The sequence below is a fragment of the Simochromis diagramma genome, unplaced genomic scaffold (genome assembly GCF_900408965.1).
Source record: "Simochromis diagramma unplaced genomic scaffold, fSimDia1.1 OVJJ01000418.1, whole genome shotgun sequence".
Classification (NCBI taxonomy): domain Eukaryota; kingdom Metazoa; phylum Chordata; class Actinopteri; order Cichliformes; family Cichlidae; genus Simochromis; species Simochromis diagramma.
This window is the reverse complement of record NW_024387407.1, coordinates 346,762-368,314: the sequence shown is the minus strand read 5'-3', so window position 1 is coordinate 368,314 and position 21,553 is coordinate 346,762. Positions and strand designations below refer to the sequence as shown.

General features: G+C 43.7%; 1 protein-coding gene and 2 long non-coding RNA genes across 3 annotated transcripts; all 3 read left to right on the top strand.

Annotated features, from left to right (window-relative positions):
* The first annotated feature begins 4,246 nt into the window (after window positions 1-4,246).
* Window positions 4,247-6,159, top strand: LOC120720763. Its single transcript, XR_005693038.1, has 3 exons — window positions 4,247-4,420; window positions 4,499-4,577; window positions 4,987-6,159. It is a non-coding gene; the product is annotated as an uncharacterized LOC120720763 (long non-coding RNA).
* Window positions 6,160-6,256: 97 nt separating this feature from the next.
* On the top strand, window positions 6,257-7,166 carry LOC120720789. Its single transcript, XR_005693040.1, has 2 exons — window positions 6,257-6,908; window positions 6,996-7,166. It is a non-coding gene; the product is annotated as an uncharacterized LOC120720789 (long non-coding RNA).
* A 4,858-nt stretch (window positions 7,167-12,024) lies between these two features.
* Window positions 12,025-13,805, top strand: LOC120720786 (nuclear factor 7, brain-like). Its single transcript, XM_040010566.1, has 2 exons — window positions 12,025-12,224; window positions 12,326-13,805. The coding sequence occupies exon 2, from the start codon at window positions 12,343-12,345 to the stop codon at window positions 13,729-13,731; it is 1,389 nt and encodes a 462-aa protein (XP_039866500.1). The 5' UTR covers window positions 12,025-12,224; window positions 12,326-12,342; the 3' UTR covers window positions 13,732-13,805.
* Window positions 13,806-21,553: the final 7,748 nt, after the last annotated feature.

Genomic DNA, 21,553 nt, shown 5'->3' with positions numbered 1-21,553 from the left:
ATTGGTCTTTGACTAACAGTAGACTCTATCGAGCCAGATACTTTGAAAGACTGATCTCAATGAAAAGGATTAATTTTTCAGCTTCAGGAACATGGTTGACCCAAAAAAACATGACTTTGTGGCGGACCACCAGGTGGCTCCACTCACACCCAAGTTGAAGGGAAGTGGTGGGGTGGAGATTTTGGCGCTTACTACAGTGGGGCAAAAAAGTATTTAGTCAGCCACCGATTGTGCAAGTTCCCCCACTTAAAATGATGACAGAGGTCAGTAATATGCACCAGAGGTACACTTCAACTGTGAGAGACAGAATGTGAAAAAAAAAAAATCCATGAATTCACATGGTAGGATTTGTAAAGAATTTATTCGTAAATCAGGGTGGAAAATAAGTATTTGGTCACCTCAAACAAGGAAAATCTCTGGCTCTCACAGACCTGTAACGTCTTCTGTAAGAAGCTTTTCTGTCCCCCACTCGTTACCTGTATGAATGGCACCTGTTTGAACTCATCATCTGTATAAAAGACACCTGTCCACAGCCTCAAACAGTCAGACTCCAAACTCCGCCATGGCCAAGACCAAAGAGCTTTCGAAGGACACCAGGAAAAGTATTGTAGACCTGCACCAGACTGGGAAGAGTGAATCTACAATAGGCAAACAGCTTGGTGTGAAAAAAATCAACTGTGGGAGCAATAGTGATGGGCAGATGAAGCCTCATGAAGCACTGAAGCTTTTCATCCAATTGGTACATCCCAGCACAAAGCTTCTTGAAGCTTCATTTGCTCTAGTAGGACACCTACTGGACGTAAAAATATTAGTTGGGATGAATTTGAAGAGTGTGGCCTTTTGCACACAGCCTGTAAATGTCAACAACAAAAGGAGTGTGTAAAACATCTATATTGTAGTGATGGCAGTATACTGTGTATATTTATACTGGCAGTATGGAAAATGATTATTTGGAAATGCTTAAAATGGAAATGATCATTTACTGTGAGGTGAGGTGTGGTTGGGGTGTGGACAGTGGTTGTGCTTTTGTAACGTTGAGGTATGGACAGCTACACACTGAGGCTTCAGTCCTGCCTGTTCACATTTTATTCTGTAAAAACTAAATTTTCACTGCTTTTATGGCCTTTTTAGTGGGGGAGAACATAGCTAGGATTTAATGATTTAACAAACCTTTTGAATCCTTTGTCCTCCACAATGCTAAATGGCTGGGAGTCCTCAATCACCATGCTAACCAGGTCTTCATCTATTTGAGATTGTTCTCCTGAGGAAAGACAATAAAGACAAAACACAAATATAAATACCACACACGTAACTTATAACAGTTGTATAATATTGTTATATCATTTAGTAACATTACTGCATGCTATATTATCATGGCATTTGATGGCTCACCTGGTCTTGCTCCACAATCGGTGTTCCCCTTATTCTCATGCAAAGCTCTGTAGTGCCTAAGCATGGATGAGGTGTTGTTATATCCCAGCTCCCTGGCAAATAGCAAACACCTCACTTTGTACAAAAGTAAAGACAGCTTAACATAAGTTTTATTGCACCATCAGTATTATGAAAATACATCTTCTGTAGAAATCTACATACCTTGTTGGGAGGAATAAGATCAAAATGTTCCCACACAGGGGAGGACATCCTCCTCTTCTTAGCTGGCTCCATTCTCTCCTGACTTTCTCTCCTCACTCTCATAAACCTCCAAACTCTCACTAACTGCAACTTTCCATCAAACACCCACATTTTGAATGAAGTCTGAGGGGTTTATATCGCTGTCATAGCTCGCGGCAAAGTTCGAACCACTTCATGAACCAGTCACGTGGTACAGCGAGGCTTCGGACGTCATCATTTTCAGCTCCTCCCATAAATGAAGCAAGCCTCGATATGCGCATCGCGGAAACGCCCCCTCCATTACTCGACACACGCTTCGAAGCCCCGATACAGAACGTCACATCACTAGGGAGCAATCATCAGAAAATGGAAGACATACAAGACCACTGATAATCTCCCTCGATCTGGGGCTCCACGCAAGATCTCATCCCGTGAGGTCACAATAATAATAATAATAATGGATTGGATTTATATAGCGCTTTTCAAGGCACCCAAAGCGCTTTACAATGCCACTATTCATTCACTCTCACATTCACACACTGGTGGAGGCAGCTACAGTTGTAGCCACAGCTGCCCTGGGGCAGACTGACAGAGGCGAGGCTGCCATATCGCGCCATCGGCCCCTCTGGCCAATGATCATGAGAACAGTGAGCAAAGATCCCAGAACCACACGGGGGGACCTGGTGAATGACCTGCAGAGAGCTGGGACCAAAGTAACAAAGGTCACCATCAGTAACACACTACAACGGCAGGGAATCAAATCCCGCAGTGCCAGACGTGTTCCGCTGCTGAAGCCAGTGCATGTCCAGGCCCGTCTGAAGTTTGCCAGAGAGCACATGGATGATACAGCAGAGGATTGGGAGAATGTCATGTGGTCAGATGAAACCAAAGTAGAACTTTTTGGTATAAACTCAACTCGTCGTGTTTGGAGGAAGAAGAATACTGAGTTGCATCCCAAGAACACCATACCTACTGTGAAGCATGGGGGTGGAAACATCATGCTATGGGGCTGTTTTTCTGCCAAGGGGACAGGACGACTGATCCGTGTTAAGGACAGAATGAATGGGGCCATGTATCGTGAGATTTTGAGCCAAAACCTCCTTCCATCAGTGAGAACTTTGAAGATGAAACGCGGCTGGGTCTTCCAACATGACAATGATCCAAAACACACCGCCCGGGCAACAAAGGAGTGGCTCCGTAAGAAGCATTTGAAAGTCCAGGAGTGGCCTAGCCAGTCTCCAGACCTCAACCCCATAGAAAATCTGTGGCGGGAGTTGAAAGTCCGTGTTGCTCGGCGACAGCCTCAAAACATCACTGCTCTCGAGAAGATCTGCATGGAGGAATGGGCCAAAATACCAGCTACTGTGTGTGCAAACCTGGTAAAGACCTATAGTAAACGTTTGACCTCTGTTATTGCCAACAAAGGTTATGTTACAAAGTATTGAGTTGTATTTTTGTTATTGACCAAATACTTATTTTCCACCCTGATTTACGAATAAATTCTTTACAAATCCTACCATGTGGATTCATGGATTTTTTTTGTTCACATTCTGTCTCTCACAGTTGAAGTGTACCTCTGGTGCAAATTACTGACCTCTGTCATCATTTTAGGTGGGGGAACTTGCACAATCGGTGGCTGACTAAATACTTTTTTGCCCCACTGTACATTGTAACAAATTTGTGACAAGAACCCAACAATCATATGACTCTCTATGAATGAGCAAGCAATTTGGCGATAGTAGGGGTTGGAAAACTAAATTTTATATATATATATATATATGAAGTTTTGAGAGTCAGTTAATAAAGTTGGAGTGAGACACTGAGACCTCTCCTGTCGTTATTACATACCTCCACATTGGTGACCCCTGTAGCGAACATGCTAAGGCTCGACGACGAAGCCAGTTCCGGCCTGGAAGCATCGACTGCCGCCGGACTTTCACCTCTGCCGATGGCTGCGTTTGCTGTGGCGCTTAAATTGCCGGATTTTTGGTTTCACGATCCTCCTTCATGGTTCGTGCACGTAGAAGCTCAGTTTGCTCTTCGTGGAGTTTCAGCCGACGATACTAAATACCACCATGTGGTGGCCTCACTTGACCCGCTGTCAACCCGCCACATGATGACTCTCCTCAAACACACCAGCATTCATCTACAGGCAGTCCAATCATTGTTTATCTCATAATACCAGGTGAAACAGTCACAGCTATTTCCTCTGAAGGAAGTTGCAACTCTTTTTCACCAGTGGTTGGAGATGGGAGTTTTAATCTGCCGAAAATCAGTAACTGTTACAATATCGGACAGGATTCAACTTTGTTGCCATTACACATGTATAAATGCAGGGTCATGAAATACAGTTTGCATCTAATCAGAAGTGCAAGAGTAGTAAGTGCAATAACACAAATGTACAGATGATCTGTATAGCATATAGATGTATAGATCAATTTTACTGTACAGATGGGCAGATATACAGATGCACCATGAACAATTATACAGATTTTCTAAACAGATCTGCTACATATAGACCAATGTCCGGTGTGAGTTAAACAGATCTACAGAGTCCTATGAATGTACGCACCATAACAGAGACTATGCCAGTGTCCTAAACTATAACAGTAATCACTGTGAGCATATGGTGAATGTTGATGTAACCCAGATCATTGTTGAGTATGGGATTTCTGATTATTTGGTAGTCACTGAACGCACCACTGTGCTGTGCGCATAGCCACTCTCTAGTCCAGCTACAGAGTTTTTCCTTCCGTTCGTCCGATGAGGCGCATGCTGCTCTCGTGCCCACTGCGAGCTGGAAATTCGGGTACAGTAGACATTTGAGTTGCTGTAAATAGTTTTAAAAACCTTTATATGTGAAGCTAATGTTTTAATATGTTGTTAGAAAAAGGAGTCTTGTAGCGGTTCCGAACGTGAAGCTGAGCTGAATCCGACAGCCATTCGCCATTACATGAACCCCTCTGGTGAGTTAGCTTGCAGCTCATGTTCGTATGAAATGTTTTGTGCCTTATTATTAAACTGCAGCGAGGTATCAAATCTACCGCTGTCATGTTTGTTAAGAAAGAGGCTAAATATTGTATAACGTGTGTTATTGGCTGACTGTTAGCAAGCTAGCCGTTAAGTGAGCCTGGCTAATGTCCTAAAATGGCGGCCGACACGAGGTCAGTTACAGAGTTATTATGTTGTGCCTAAGAGAACAGCATTAATAAGCATTGTTAACAGCATTTATGTTCTGTTCTATTTTTATTTTGACAAACCTGTATTATTATAATGGTAAGTCTGTTAAATAAGGCGTTAGTGACATGGACACTGAGTCAGTGGTACTGAGACTTATGAACATTTTAGTTAATTCTTCTGCACACTTGTGTGTAGGCTGGTTTGTTTGCCCTTTTGGTGCCCTGAATCCTACTGGATGAACGGCCTTGTGGAAGTCCTCATCTGATGACTCTGCTGAACCGTCCTGGCTAGTAGATGGTCGTTGCTGCGGGTGGATGCTTCTGCTTGCTGCTATTATTGGATGCTACACCGTTCCAACAGAGCGGTAGGAACAATTCAAAGGGCCCCAACGATGCACTTTACTTCTCCCTGAGCTCAGGTGATTTTCTTTTGGCCAAAGGACCTTGAAGGATACATATTTGATTTTATTTTATTTTTTTCTTGTGACACTGAGTGGAAAGACACTACAAAAAAGGGTTAATTATTTAAAATTGTGTCTAATAAATGTGTTTATGTTAAGTGAGTGTGGTGTCCATTGTGTGCTGGAAGCCTTATTGTTCCTGTGGTGGAGCAGCTACTACCAATCTCCTTTACGAAACTAGCCTCTGACGGGATATAGATACTGTATTTGGGACACATTTGAATTCTTGTGACCTATTTCTAGAGAAACTGTGATTCTGGGCTTAGACCTCGGGGTGAAATTGATGACACTGACATCTAGTGAACTGCCCAAGGTCAACAGTCCTGATTTCCACGCATTAAAGGTTTGGCGTAAGTACAGATTGCGTTACATTGAGAATGAATTACAGTCATGATCATGGTCACTGCAAGGGATAGGGGGGTGTGGATGGAAAGGTTCAGCGGGAGATTGAGTTCAGTGGGGTGACAGCTGTGGGTAATAAGCTGTTCCTAAACCAGCTGGTTTTAATCTGCAGGGTCCTGTAGCGTCTTCTGGAGGGGAGGAGCTGGAAAAGTTTATTGTCAGGATGAGAGGAGTCCCTGAGAATGATGCATGCTCGTGTATACCTCTCTTCTTGTGGACATCCTCAATAACAGGAAGTGGTGTCCCTGTGATGTTTTGGGCGTTGTTGGCCGCTGCAGTGCCTTGCGGTCAGCAACAGAGCAGTTCCCATACCAGACTGTGACACAGCTGGTCAGAATGCTCTCTGTCGCACACCAGTAGAAGTTTGCCAGTACGTCAGTAGACAGGTGGTTCTGCTACAATGTCTTCAAGAAAAAGAGGCACTGATGGTTGACAGATACAATTATTTCATGGTGAGACCTGAAGGAGTCAACTGTGCCAAAAGGAATTAATTAAATACACCATTAAATAATTAATTAAATGTGTCAATAATTAATTAATTGTCGTAAATATTTATGTAATTAATTATTTCCAATTTTAATAAATTGACACATTTACTTAATTATTTAAGTTTATTTATGGATTTAATTAATTCATTATGGCAGTCCTGGCCCTGCGGCCGTCTTCAAGAATTCATTTTATCTGTCAGCCTCACCCATCAGGTGACCAAGTCAGGGGGCGGGGTTCACACTAATCGAGTCATAACCATTGCTTTTGCCTGGTGGCCGTTGTTTACTCCCAGTGGAAATGCTCCCCCCCCCCCTCTTTCCTCCTTGTATAAAAAGATGTTAAATGTTAGTTTCAATTCAAAATTAATGTTTAACAAAGATTAACACAAATGAACACCAGATAACAAAGAAAACGAATGGTTATGTCACGGACCCAGCTCTGGAGGACTCGGGGTCCGTGAGCAGTTTTGACTGTTGATGTTGTTGTTATTATTGTTATTATTATTATTATTTTGGTGATGTGTGTGTTTTTCTGCACTGTGCTGTGTTAGTCTGTGTCCCACTCATATGTATAGGCAGGGTATGGGTGTGTGTGGCTGGAGGATGGAGCTCAGCCACCTGCAGACCTGAGGGGTGTGGCCCTGCGGAAGGACTGGCCACACCTGAAGTTCATGCCACACCTGTTGGTGATCAGGGCTCGTCGGGGGAGCTACTTAGGAGAGAGTTGGAGCTCCCACCGGCGCGGGATCATTGAGTTATCTTACCAAGTCAGTGTGTGTTAGCTTAGGTCTGTGCTGTGCGTATATGCCCGCCGAGGGTTAGTGTTGACGGCTGCGTCTCTGGTTTCCCTGCAGGAGGAGGAGTGGTCCGGAGAGGCAGCACGCACGGGGGTGCGGAAACACAACAGCGGGGAGCACGAGCACAGATATCGGAGGGAAGCACGCACACGGGGTTCGAGGGAGCAACGGGGAGTTATTGTATTTACAGCCTTTTCACTGTAAATAAAGAGCACTGTTTGCATCGCAGAGTCTGCGTTTTGGGTCCTCCTTTCCCCACATCCCCACGGTCTGCCAGCCAGACCATGACAGGTTAAGCCTAACATGCTCAAGTGAAACATTAAACTTTACTAAAACTATGCAGTTATGAAATGTGACTTTAACCTCAGCCAAACCAATTCGCTCAATTGTAAATAAAACAGCAAAGTAAATATGACCCAACAAACAAAACCTGATTGAATTATGTCCTGTGTTTAATCACTGAGAGCTAAAACTCAGCGGAGGTTTTAAAGCTGTGTGCCAGTGACCGATATCAGCCGCTGATAAAGTTGGTCCGTGGTTCGAGTACTCTAGTTTTCTCAGTGTCCGTCACCTCCTTTTAAAACTCATTTGTCATCTTTAACACAGGTCAGTCACTCTGAATGAAACACAAGCTCCAGCAGCTCTGCGCTCAGGAAACAAACTACAATTACTTATCTTGTGCAGAATATTGTGCCGAAATTACATTATATCGAGCTGCAGCCGCCCACGTTAAACTGTGACTATCACCAGGTAACGTGGGCGTCTTTCCTGGATTAGCAGCAGGTGTTAAACAGCTGACAGGTGAGGAGGATGTATGCAGATAAACTGAGGGTCTGTCGAGCTGATCGCTGGTATCGTGAGCAAAATGTCGGCTCGTTATTTAAGTTACAGAAACACAGAGACACAAGACCAGGCAGAAAGAGACAACCGTCACGTGAAAATGAGAATCTGCGGATGCAACATGTGGAACACACAATTCTAACCGGTTAACGTAAAAAACAGTTGGAACATTGGAGCTGTGAGCTCAGTACAGTCAGCTGACTGTTATCGGAGCTAGCAACATCTGGGAAAACATCAGAGGACTTTGGCAAACATGATCTATGTTGACAACCTGATCAGATATGTAAAGATTACACCACTACACATTATTAAAGTATAGTTTGTGACAGAAAAACAGCCCCCGTTCTCACCCCCGTTCTCTGCGACCTGCTGGAGCGGGGGGGCTAGGAGGAGTTGGCCGTCCGACTGCGGTCTGGAGTGTGGGGCCTCCCTGCTGCTACGGAGTCGGGGCGGTCTGCCTCTCCCCACCGCAGGGAAAAGGGTAACACCACCTGGGTCTGGGTGCAGTTCCCCCCTCCAGGGGCAAGGGTACCTAGACCCGGTTAGTAGAGTACGCTTGGGGAGTGTGATCGTGCGTACAGGGTCTCTTTATGTCTGTCTCCACGTTGGTTGAGTGTGGAGTAAGTGCATATGAGAGCATGAGGGTGGGAATGGATGTTTGTGTCTGTGTGTGCCTGTATGTCTGTGTCTATATGTCAGGTTGGGTGTCAGACGCCACCTCTCTGGGGACATCTCAGGCCCTCCAAGGTTTGGAGGCCTATCTCCCCCCACCACCACTTCCCCTGCCAGTGGCGGACTCCCTCAGGTGTCGGTGCGTTGGTGGTTCTTTGTGTGTGGGGGTGGGCGTCCGGGTACACACCGGCTCACTCCTTGGCGGCCGCTTATCGGGGCCTGGAACCTGGGGCTCGCTCGGGCCACTTCGGAGGTGGGGTGCCCCCGGCCTCTTGGCCTGGGGCTCGGTCACTCAGGCACAGCTGGCTGCCGGCGGAGCTCACGGGCGCGTCACTGCAACTCCCCCTGGCTTCTGCTCCGCGGCTGCTGAGTGAGCCCTCATCTGGGACTCTCCTCAGCTCTTACTGGGACAGTGGCGCGGCTGCCCCTCTGTTAGTCTTCCTTGGTCTCTTGTGTTCTGGGGGCCTCTGGATGTCTGGAGTTTTGATCTCCTCCATACCTGCTTCATACCCTGGAGGACGGGGCTGTGGCTCCCCACACTCCCTAGCAGATCGTTACATGGAGAAACCTTTGGAATGCAAGCATGCTGATCCACACAGGTATGCACACAGGTGTACACACGGGTATTCACAGACGCGGACTACAGCTTTCTTGGCTGCTGCCTCAAAGCACATTGTGCGCTGTCTATCTTGCGTGCTGCACAATATCGTTTATTATTTAGTATCTACTGATATCTACTGCTAGCTAGTTTATTGTGATGCTGCCGTTTTTTTTAAATTATATTGCTCTTTGTTGTTTGCTTTCTCTTCTGTTTTTTTTCTCCATACAGGTGACCCAGGTGTTTTGTTTTTTTTTGTTTGTTTGTTTTTTCTTTCTTCCCCCCCTTCTCACTGTCTCTTCTCCCCTTTGGTTTTCTTTCTCTCCCTCTCTTTCTTTCATTCTTTCTCCCTGTCCTATCCCCCAGTAATGTCTGTCCCGTTTGTAGCAACTGAAAATAAAATAAATTCATAATTATAATAAAGGTCAATCAAATGGACCAATATGGCAAGGCCATGATGATCCACTTGGTAAAATAAATCCGCTTGGCATCTTTCTTGGCCTTAAGATAACAATTCTGATGGCTAAAGATCCAAACGGGACACAAAAAGAAAAAAAAAAAAAAAACAGGGTATTTTAAAACTTTATTTACAGTTTAGAGTAGGGCTGGGCGATATGGCCTAAAATTCATATCGCGATATAATTTGAAGCACGTGCGGTAACGATATATATCGCGATATATTCTTTTGTTCTGTATGACGTATTTTCCACACTATAAGGCACACTTAAAATCCTTTAATTTTCTCAAAAATCGAGAGTTTGCCTTATGTATGAATTCTGGTTGTGCTTACTGACCTCGAACTGATTTTGGCTGCAGAAATGTGATAAAAAATGTTTTAGTACAACTTTGGTAAGCCGCACTGCTTGATGGATTGTCAGAGCATTACGGCTGCCGTAGTGAGGAGCTTCGCAGAGTAATCTGGGTCCAAAACTCTGTCTGATTCAGGTCCCAAAGTCAAACAACACTAAAAAATGGTCTAAATTCCTTAATCTTTAATAAAATCATCAGCGTTGCTGCTTTACCAGGTGTAACAATTAAGTTTAACATCCAGGCATCCATGAAAACAGAAGTTATTAAATTTAACGGAGTTAGAAGTTAACAGGAAGTTAGCTCGCTAGTTTCCACCTAAACATTTCATACCATGTTCTGACTGAGAGATTTTTGAAACTAATTAAAACGTACGTACAGCTCTGCTACCACTTCCAGCGTAAACAAAGACAGAAAACCAAACAGCAGTGGCATTTGAAGGGTTACTGAAGTTGGGCTACCCGGTATATAATGTTGTGCTACGTGATTGCTAGCGACACAGCTATGTTAGCATAACATTAGCACAGTGAAGCTGGAGGATAAACGCCAACTTTTTTTCCACTCAATAAAAGTTAACGTGAGGAATTCTGGTGGTCAGGGACAAATGCAATCGCATAGCAGGATGCTATGCACGGGCCAAACTTCAGTCAGGAGAACAACTGAGATTATTCATCCACAATACGAGGTTAGTTATTAATATACTGCAACAACATGGGAATAGAGCAGCTGCAAGAGAATTCAACATTAATGAATCAAAAAATATTTTATATCAGCAGCAATTTTCTTCAAACTGCTGCATCACAGCTTCCATGCTCTGACCTGCATGTGAAATGAGATAAAAGCTCTTTATTAGTAACTTTTACAACTTCTGGCAGGTTAATGTCTGAACTTTGGAGTGAAACACCTTCGTTACAAGAAATAACACCACTGTCTGTAACAAAGTGAATCCACCTTCTACTGCATGACTTTTTTTAATTTTGGGGGAAAAAAATATTTCTCCCTATTTTGGGGGAGCTTTAGGATCCCTAATAATATATCAATCATAAAATTTGACACCCTGCCCCCCCCCCCAAACAGATATTGGTTTGTTGCTTCAAGGCAACACTGTGCAACAAGGGTAGTAAAATGCCAAGTTATTCTATAATAAGTTGTATTAGTACAACAAGGATGAGCAAATAAATAAACAACAAATAAACAATGTAAACATTTCACAAAACAATAAAACACCAAAATACATCCAACATTTGACCCTAACCCCATGCACACACACACACGCACACACACACACGTGTTTCCATCACTTTTGGGGACATTACATTAACTTACATTAATTTCCTTGAGACTTATCCTGACTCTACCCATCACAAGTCCCTGCCTGAACCTAACCCTGACTCAAGCCTTCACCCTAAAATTGAATGATTTACCTTGCAATTTGTCCCCATAAAGTAGGCGAGACCTCACCTGGTTTGCCAGAGGTGGCCCACACATGGGCCAGCACAAGGCCAGTTTCAGACACCCTGGTTGTCCTGTGCTGGCCCATGTGTGGATTACCTCTGGCAAACCTGATCTGGGCCACCAAAGGGCCATTATTCATTGCGGTATGTGGGCCATCTGTAGGTGGTGTGCAGCCACGGGCCAGTTGTAGACACACTGCTGGCCCTGTGCTGGCCCAGAACGGTTTCAGCTCTGGCCCCAGATGTCAGCATAATGTGTACCTTAATCAAGCCATGCCATAACAACATGTGCCAGAACATGCAAAACAGTGCAAAATTAACATGCCGAAACTCTGTTCAGACAGTGAATGGACTGATTCACTGTCTGAATCAGTCCACCCCCCCCCCCCCCCCCCCCCACCCCCCCCCTCAAAATCAAAGTCATCATTTTATTGGAAAGAGATGTGCCTGGTAGCACTGTTTGGAATAAAAAACGTTTTTTTTTTTGAAGGGCCACCGTAAGGCATGAAAACGTGGATTGTTGCCTGAGGGTAACGCTATGCAGTAGAGGGTTAACACCACCTGTGTGTGTGTGACTGCATTACACTCGCACTGCTGGGAACCTGAACAAGAACCAGAACAAAGTCTAAAATAGAAGCTGACAAACAGCTGAACCACCGAGTGACACTTTATTTTATAAACTTCACAACAGGCAGGATTGAAACACACCTTAGTTAAAAGTGAAACAGCAACATTTTCTCCTCCCCTCACGTCACTCAAATGTGACAAACCAGGAAACAGGAAGTTCTTCGTCCTCAGTAAAGAGAGACGCACAGACGATCAGACTGAGCTCAGACCAAACTAGCAGCTTCCTCTGAGTGAGTCCAGCTACAGGAGAGAAAAGTGGAAAACTCCAACACGCTCCACACACTGAATGTGAGTTTGAGCAAAAACACGACTCAAAGGAAGTTTCAGTGAAGGTGGTAGAGGAGGGAGGTGAGCCAGGACTGACTGTACTTCCTGTCTGCTGTTTTCAGCTTCACTCACAGACTCAATGGCTTCCAGATCAGAGGAGGATCTCTGCTGTCCGGTCTGTCAGGAGGTCTTCAGAGATCCTGTTCTTCTGTCATGTAGCCACAGCTTCTGTAAAGACTGTCTGAAGAGATGGTGGAGAGAGAGACCAACACACGAGTGTCCAGTTTGTAAGACAAGATCTTCAAAGGAAGAACCACCTTTAAATCTGGCTTTAAAGAACCTGTGTGAGTCGTTCTTACAGGAGAGAGATCAGAGAGCTTCAGAGGCTCTTTGCAGTCTGCACTCTGAGAAACTCAAACTCTTCTGTCTGGACCATCAGCAGCCAGTGTGTCTCGTCTGCAGAGACTCAGAAAAACACACCAACCACAGATTCAGACCCATCGATGAAGCTGCACAACAACACAAGAAGGAACTTCAGGAAACTCTGGAGCCCTTAAAGAAGAAGTTAAAGGTTTGTGAAGAAGTTCAAGTGAAGTTTGATCAAACAGCAGAACACATTAAGGTCCAGGCCCGACACACAGAGAGGCAGATTAAGGAGCAGTTTAAGAAGCTTCACCAGTTTCTAGCAGAGGAAGAGGAGGCCAGGCTGGCTGCACTGAGGGAGGAAGAGGAGCAGAAGAGTGGGATGATGAAGGAGAAGATGGAGGCTCTGAGCAGAGAGATAGCAGCTCTTTCAGACACAGTCAGAGCCACAGAGGAGGAGCTGAGAGCTGAAGACGTCTCATTCCTGCACAACTACAAGGCTGCAGTGGAAAGAGTCCAGCGCTGCCCCCTGCTGGATGATCCACAGCTGCCCTCAGGAGCTCTGATAGACCAGGCCAAACACCTGGGCAACCTGACCTTCAACATCTGGAACAACATGAAGGACATGGTCTCCTACACTCCTCTCATTCTGGACCCAAACACTGCTCATCCAAAACTCATCCTGTCTGAAGATCTGACCAGTATTAGACGAGGAGGAGAGAAGCAGCAGCTTCCTGATAATCCAGAGAGATTTGATTGCATCTACTCTGTCCTGGGCTCTGAGGGCTTTAACTCAGGGACTCACAGCTGGGATGTTGAAGTTGGAGACAGTACATGGTGGACACTGGGTGTGTTTGCAGAGTCTGTGCAGAGGAAGGGAGTCAAACTGTCTGGATTATGGAGAATATTTTTCTATGAAGGTAAATACTACACACGCTCACCATCAGCAGATTCTGATCTCTCAGTTCAGAAGAAGCTCCAGAGGATCAGAGTGAATCTGGACTGGAACAGAGGAAAGCTGTCGTTCTCTGATCCTGATACTAACACACACATACACACCTTCACACACACTTTCACTCACAGGATGTTTCCATATATTAACACTTATGGTAAAGTGAAGGTGTGTCCGTTGAAGGTGTCAGTGTCAGTGCAGCAGATGAGTTGAGGATGATGATGTTTCTAATGTTGTTTCCTGTCAGTGAGTTGAAGCTGTTAAACTGCAGCTGTCCTCCTGCTGCCTCGTTGTTCCAAAGCTCTTTGTTTCTCTTTTAGTTCTCACTGTTTCTTTCTGTTTCTGCTGTCCACCTTTTCACATGGAAAATCATTTCACTGTTTCTCACTGAATGACTCCCCAAACTAGATTTGAAATTCTATCAAGTTTCTAATCATTACAAGTGATTCATGTTTCTATTTGATGTGTAAATGGAGATGATTTAGTTTGCTGGGATATGGACTGACATGTGTTGAATGGGAGGAGCAGTTTGTTGTTGTCTTCTTGTCTGTTTATGACAACAATAAATATGTTGTTGAAACAATGATTCATGTTTAACTCCATATATGAAATGTTTCTGATCTTTGAATTCTGTTTGATTAAAGACTTTCTTCATGACACAAATGAGATTTCAGTGTATTAATAGAACTAAATAAGCTCAGAGTTGAAAGGCTGGAGTATTATGTACGTGCTTCACTGTCAGGATCTTCAGGGGGATTCAAAGGGAAACATCAAACTGCTGTAATGAGATAAACTAGTTGGGCTGAACACACTTATCTGTAGTTTGTCTCCATCCAGGATCATCAGAATATAATGAACATGTGTGAAGAGCCACAAAATGCTGCTGCCCTCTCAGCATGATGAGCTCCAGCCTTTGTTAGCAGGACAACAGGAAACATGAGACAACTTTCAGAGACAGTAACCAACTGTGGCCACAAGATGGCAGCAGCTGGTCTGAGATCCTTTATTGGACAGAAGGACTCTGCTCTGTGACGTCATCAGAGAGACGGCCTTCACTCTGATAGATCTGACGTCATGTCTGCACTGCGATGATGAAAGCTGATAAACACATTGTTATTGATCCATGAAATCACCTCTGTCCTCTCAAGTGTAGCTGTTTACAGAGCTGAAGAAGTCCTTCATCATCAAAACAGACAAACATGTATTTCCTGTATTAAGTGACGTCATCCTCACTCTGACCTCTTACATACATTCTGTTCAGTTTTCCTGCTGTAAGAAATAAACTGTGTGAAAATAGAAATGCAGGGAAACATCCATTAATCACAGCTGAGCCGTTTGTTTCTGACTCACATTCAATGAGGCTTCAGGTGTAAATACCTCAGAAGTGTTTGTGAGTTCAGTAGAAGCAGACCCAGTCGACCATCATGGCCTCCACAGCACTACACAATGCAACAGAAAGGCCTTCATCATCTGCTGAACCACCTCTGAACCACGACGCTCTCCCTGCATCTAAAAGCTGTTAGTCAGGATGAGATGCTGCTGTGATCGCTCACAATTTACCTGTGAGACCTTTGTAAATATTGTCTTTGTTTCTGGAGGAAACACCTTTAGTCTGTTTGTATTTGGAGTGCAGATCTGGGCGTCCATCACTGTAACCTGCACACGTTTAGTTATTGAGTGTAGTTGATGTTTGGCAGCATTTTATAAGTGACAGTTAATGAACGGTGAAGGAACAGAGGACGCCTGACCATCCTACCTGTGTCAGTAAGAAGACTTTCATCACAACTTCACAACTTAACACAACTGAAACCTGAATTCAGTGTTGCATAGTTTACTAACAGTGTGTGCTGACACTGAAGTTAGCAGTTTGTTTCCTAAGAGCTGCTGGGACAAACCACAGTGACCGGCTACAGAGTTTAGTTAAGGTGGTTCTAACATGTGACCTGTTGAATCATTTACAGGGATTTATTTTTCATTTAAAGCATCATTTGTGAAGTTTTTATGAAGTTTAGTTCTTTTATGTTCTTTGTGTAACGTTTAGATTTTCTTCTCTTGTGTTTTAACTCTTCAGGTTTCCTGTAACAGAGATGTAAACCACCGTTTTCTGATGGTGCTGCACTGGGACATAAACACGTCCACTTTATTAGGCACACCTTGCTGGCTGCAGGTTATAACCCCTGCTGGAAACATCCCCACAGATTTGGATCCTTATTGCCATGACAGCACCACACAGCTGCTCCAGATGCTGCAGGATGCTGGTCAGGGCTCTAACAGTGAAACAGTGAGAGGAAATAAACTTTGACTTTAGTAAGCTGAGCTCTGAAGCTGTGATGGAGGTCAGTCGGTGTGAAGGCGGCTGCTGTGTAACAAACGTTTGTCTGAGGTGCTGCGACTGATCGTGGTCATGTTTATTTAAAGAAGTCGGTGATGAAGCAGGCTGTGCAGTCCGAGCTCTTCATCAGTTAACAGTCCTCCAGAGCTGCTGCAGGGAGCTGACTGTCCTCCAGGTGGCGCTAAGTGAACAAAGTCCAAAGAAGTAAACTTGGAATGTTTTTTAAATAAAATGTAAATAAACTTTATAGATACATTTGAAACCAGCTACTCTGTGACTTTACACACTCACACAGTAACAGAGCTGATTCCTGATTGGAGCAGCACAGAGTTAGTCTTCTTCTCTGGCTGTGGATTGGTTCGTCAGGATTTCCTCCTTTACAGGTTTAAGAACAATCTCTGTTTCTACATTTTTTGACCTCCTTCTTGTGTCTAAAGGTGAAGCAGCACCAGCCTCCTCTGATCCTCATGTTGTAGCTCTGTGTGTCCAGCAGGGGGCAGAACACCTCCAAACTGTGCCAGCAGCTCTCACTGTGAGCTCAGACGTTTGTGGACACTCAGTTTGTTTGAACATAGTAAATAATCAGAGCTTCTCAGACTGTTTATGGGGACACCACCTGCTCGAGGGTGTACTGTGTCAGAGAGGTGGTGTATGGTGCTGGGTGTAGTCTCTCTGCTGGTTCACAGTTTTTACTGAGGAGCTGTGTTCATGTCAGGAAGGTTTCGTCTGATCACTGTGGTGCAGTTTGGTTTACTCTGTTTCTGAGTGTTTGTAGGATCAGTCTCTGCAGGTCACCTGATACCTGGCAGTGAAGTGTTTATGAATCAGCTCCGTCAGATTTAATCCAACAGAATAACATGTAAAACACTCCAGGGCTTTTACTCTGAAACTTTCTCCAGAGCTGTCTGGAGTTTTCTTACATTAAAATATTCTGGGATTACCAGACTGTCCACATCATGTGTCCTACCAAAACTTTCATCCACAAATATACCCTGACATTAAACCCAAATAGATGTGAGAGCGAGTCATTAGTATCAGTACTGTGTGTGTGTGTGTGTGTGTGTGTGTGTGTGAGTGAGAGAGAGAGAGATATTCAGGTAACTTACTGGGTTACTGCACATGCTCACACCTTTTCAGCACAACAGGTGCAGTTTGGAGGATGCAGCAGGAGGCAGTAAAACACCAAACTGCCTCCTGCTGGAACAATGATGGCAGCTCTCAAGACTTTCTTGGTTATTGTCATTTCATGTTACACAGCCTGAAACGAAATACTGTTCCTCACCAGCCTCTACAGTGCAATAACCAATATATTTTAAAAAGAATAAATACAGTTTAAAGGGAATAAGTTTAAAAAAGAGCAGCAAAAAAGCCATAAATAGCTTAAAATCTAAGTTCTAAAAAAACCTCCAGTTTTTATTAATATTTTATTATTTATCAAATTATTATAAACTAAAAATATTTTTTACGAGATAAACGACTTCAGTGCTTCGTCCATGACCTCCTGAAGGTAAAGGGCCCAAAGAGCCAATCAGCAGCTCTGAAACAGGAAATATGACTCATGGAGAAGTTCACAACAGTTTCAGCTGCCAGTTGTACTCATCACCATGGAGATCAGTCTCTATGGTGGAGGCAGAGTGACAACAGCAGTGCGCAATTGCGCACGTGCGCAGCTTAGAGGGAACATTGCTGATGGGCCTTCTTGACCAGGCTGGAGGTGTTAATTGACAGATTCTCAGAGATGTGGTTCCCCAAGAACTTAAGCTGGAGACTCGTTCAACAGCTGTGCTATTTATGTAGGAATATCAGGGAAAATCCTCATGTTTATGCACCGTTTTGTGTGTTAGAGCATTCTTCCAGTGAAGGAGTTTAGGCTTGAGGTGAAGAGAAAGATGATGATGTCGAAACAACATAACAATACAACAACAGTCACCTCAAGGCACTTTTTATTGTTAGGTAAAGCTGAGAGGCGAGTTACACCCTGGACAGGTCTGCAGTCTGTCACAGGGCTAGCACAGGGAGATGGACAACCGTTCACACTCACTTCTACACTTATGGGAAATTTAGAATCATCAATTAAGGCAGTGGTTCCCAAACTTTTTTTGCTGGGCCCCCCTTTGTTTTACAAGAAAATGTTCGCACGCACGAACACATCCTCCAACCACACACACCCATATTTTGCTCCATTGCGGTTTATTTCACACCTCAAACATTTAGTAAACAATTAAGCAAATACAAGTAATCTGCAATAAATTACAGGTAGTAAGAAAATAAACTACTAACTCTTTTATGCTACGTCCACACCTACACGGGTACTTTTGAAAACGCAGCTGTTTCGTCCACGTAAACGGCGTTTAAATTCACCGAAAACTGAGATTTTTTTAAAACTCCTTTTTTGCGTTTAAGTGTGGACGAGGAATACAGAGTTCGTCACGCAACGTCAAAGGTATGTGGCTATTTTCACGTCACGCTGTGCGCCACGTTATTGTTTACATGAGATGAATTGCAGATAGAGACAAAATACTGTTAATCTGACTATCTGCAGGTTTTACACGCTTACATATAAACATGCAGTTACTGTCCCTCCATTTACAAAGGCAGAGGCATCACGGTGTGATTATTTTACCTGTAGTTGTTTTTTTCCTATGTAATAATATTAAACATTGCTATCAATACATTTTTCAACAAATGCCTCTCTGTGCAAAATTGGTTGAAAAACATAAACAGCTGTGGGATCCTGTTTGTCTGTGATTTGAACCAAGGGAACAAATCGTGGCAGGATCAGCCTGATGTTATTTGTATCCTGCTGTAACTTTACTGTATAAAGAGCAAACATCTCCAAAATATCAGGAGTAGTTAGTCATTACAACAAGTGTTTGTGAACTAAAAATCAAGAATGTGGGATCCTGTTTGTCCATGATTTAAACAGCCCAGCGCTGCTCCAGACGAAGGGAAAACCAATTCTGCAGGGAGACCTACCTCGGCACTTGTGCAGGTGAAGCCAAAGGGAAGATTTGCTTCACCATATTTTCTAGTCTTTGGCTTAGAATGAAGTTGGTTTGGAAACATATTCAGCGATGCTTCATCTCCTGATTTGCGTTTGTGGAGGCGCCCCGTGCTAGCAGTGTCCAAGCGTTGTTTTTTTTGTTTGTTTTTTCCTTTTCATGCCGCACCCCCCCCTGCAATGGCTCTGCGCCCCCCCTAGGGGGCGGGCCCCACACTTTGGGAAGGTCTGAATTAAGGTAACCGGGATTGGACTCTCCCTTATTTGTGTTAAGCAAAATCCTACATTAGTACCAAGAGAGTGTTGGCCAATAGAAAGATGAAACCAAAAAAAAAAAAAACAATTAAGCAGATCAGTGATGTGTTATCAGTAACACTGGGCCTGTGTGTGACAGACTGAACTTCCACCTTAAAGACAAGTCTTGCTTTGCTGAGACTTGTCTTTAACATAGATTACCACATTATGTTTACACAGTATGTTTTACTTCCTGCAGGGTCTCCTTCACAATAAAAGCTGTTTTGCATCAATTTGGATTGCAACACCTTTATTTTGAAACCAGGAGAAACCAGGAGAGGAAGTTTTACAGACATGATTTTGTTATTGTTGCACTGGGGAAATTCACGGCAGCAAAATGTATTAGGAAAATAAAAATGCTCAAATAAGTAAATTTGAAAAATTAGGAGGAGACATGGGCGTGCCCTTCTGTGGGACCACCACCTGCAGGTCCCCTGGGGTGCAATGTGTGTGTCAAGCCGGCGTACAAAGACCGAGTCACTGGTGGTCAAATCTCCGGCTATCATGCAAGGATAGTTTTGACAATCTACAACAATTAGTATTAAAATATTAAAAAGATAGTGTTCATCCTCATTGTGTGGGTTAGAATGTTTCAGTAATAACTGAATTTTAATTTTATTTACATTTTGTTTAAAACAATTATATATTATAACTCTCTGTGGGCGATCGTGGCTCAAGAGTTGGGAGTTCGCCTTGTAATCGGTAGGTTTGCTTGATGTACACCTAACAGGATGTGACTGGGTTCCAGGATGACATCTTCACCCACTGAAGAAGATGAGGATGATGTCATGGCTGGCGTCAACACTGACCATAACTTCTAATATAAATTTTCTGTTTCCTGATCTGTTTTCTTTAACAATTTCTGGTTTGGGTTTAATGCTTTCCTTTAACATTTTTTCAATGTTTTATCAATAAAAAAAGCTCATCTTATAGTATGTTTCATTTAAGATAAAGCAGTATTTGTCCTAATAATAGAAATAATCAGCGTTTAAGGCAGGTTTTTATTTGTAGACTGTTGTGAATTTTAACTGCCCTGTTAACTCTGTATGGGTTTGAGGCTGTAGGTCATAATGTACAGAACCACTTACAGTGATATGCTGCCCCCTGCTGACCGCTTCCTGTCAGTACTCAGATTATCCATCTCTGAGGAGAGGCTGTGGAGCTACATCAGGGAACTGAAGCCCTGTGATGTTAAAGATGGAGATTGATTAAAATACTGCCAGACTTTATTTACATGTGGATGTGACAGTGAATAATCACTCTGTTTTAGCCCAATGATGGACTGAGAGCCACCCACTTTAAAAACTGCAAGCACTGACCAAAGTGCTGAGTAAAATCTACCCTTCTCACGTTGTGGGCTGGAAAAGGTCCAAACCAGACCACGAGCATGTTTGGATAAATGTTTATGAAAAAATAAGACTAAGGACAAACCCGTGAGGGGCTCCAGTTCTTATCTCTGATGATCCGGTGTGGATTATTGTATTTACTATCTGAAAGCCCCCTGAAAGCTGTTGTATTCACTCATCTGCTGTCACACACGACCTTGAGTAAAATCCCATTCTTAGTCTATAGGGTTTAAGAGGACATCGACCCTTCGCCACCAAAACAGCTTCAACTCTTCTTGGAAGGCTTTCCATGAGATGTAGGAGCAGATTTATTGGAATTTTTCTTATGTAGTCCTGGTCCCTTGGGTCCATTCTGTATTCCTGGTTCACTCATGTTCAGTTTACTTCCTATTAACATGCTGATTGGTTTATTTGGAATTTTATTATATTATTATTTGTAGTCTGTTCATATTTTGGTCATCTTCTGAGTTTTGAATTATTGAGGGGTGTTTTTTTGTGATCCCTACCTGTCCCTCCAGTCTGTCCTCTCTGTGTTCCCTACGGAAATGAGTTGTGTCTCCATGCTTGCTAACTTTTCTGTCTCTGTGTCAATCTGTGTTTCTGTCTCTCTGCCCTTACTTCATGTGTGTTTTTAAGTCTTCAGTTTTCCTTTGTACCTTGCCACGTTGTCGTCATACATCCACTGTGTGTTTGGCGTTTTCCTGCTTTGCTCCCTGGCTTGTATTCCTCAGTATCTGATATGGTTTCCGAAAGAGACTCAGGCGCAGGCCAGGGTATTCCTTTAAGCGAAGAACAGTGCGTTTATTCACAGTGAACACAATCACCAAGTGGCTATATACAATGTGCAGGGGAAACGGGTCCGGGTCGCCAGGGTCTGTGGGAAACAGGGTTAGGGGAAAAGGTGCTCCAAACTTTCTGTACAAAAGCTCCTCCTCAGTCACTCCTCTCAGAATCCGGTTCCAAAAACGATCTAAACACAAAAGGTCGGGTTAGCGGGATAATAACAAAGGGCTTTCAAGATACAGGTTGGCAGATACACAAGTTTGACTGACACTGATAGCT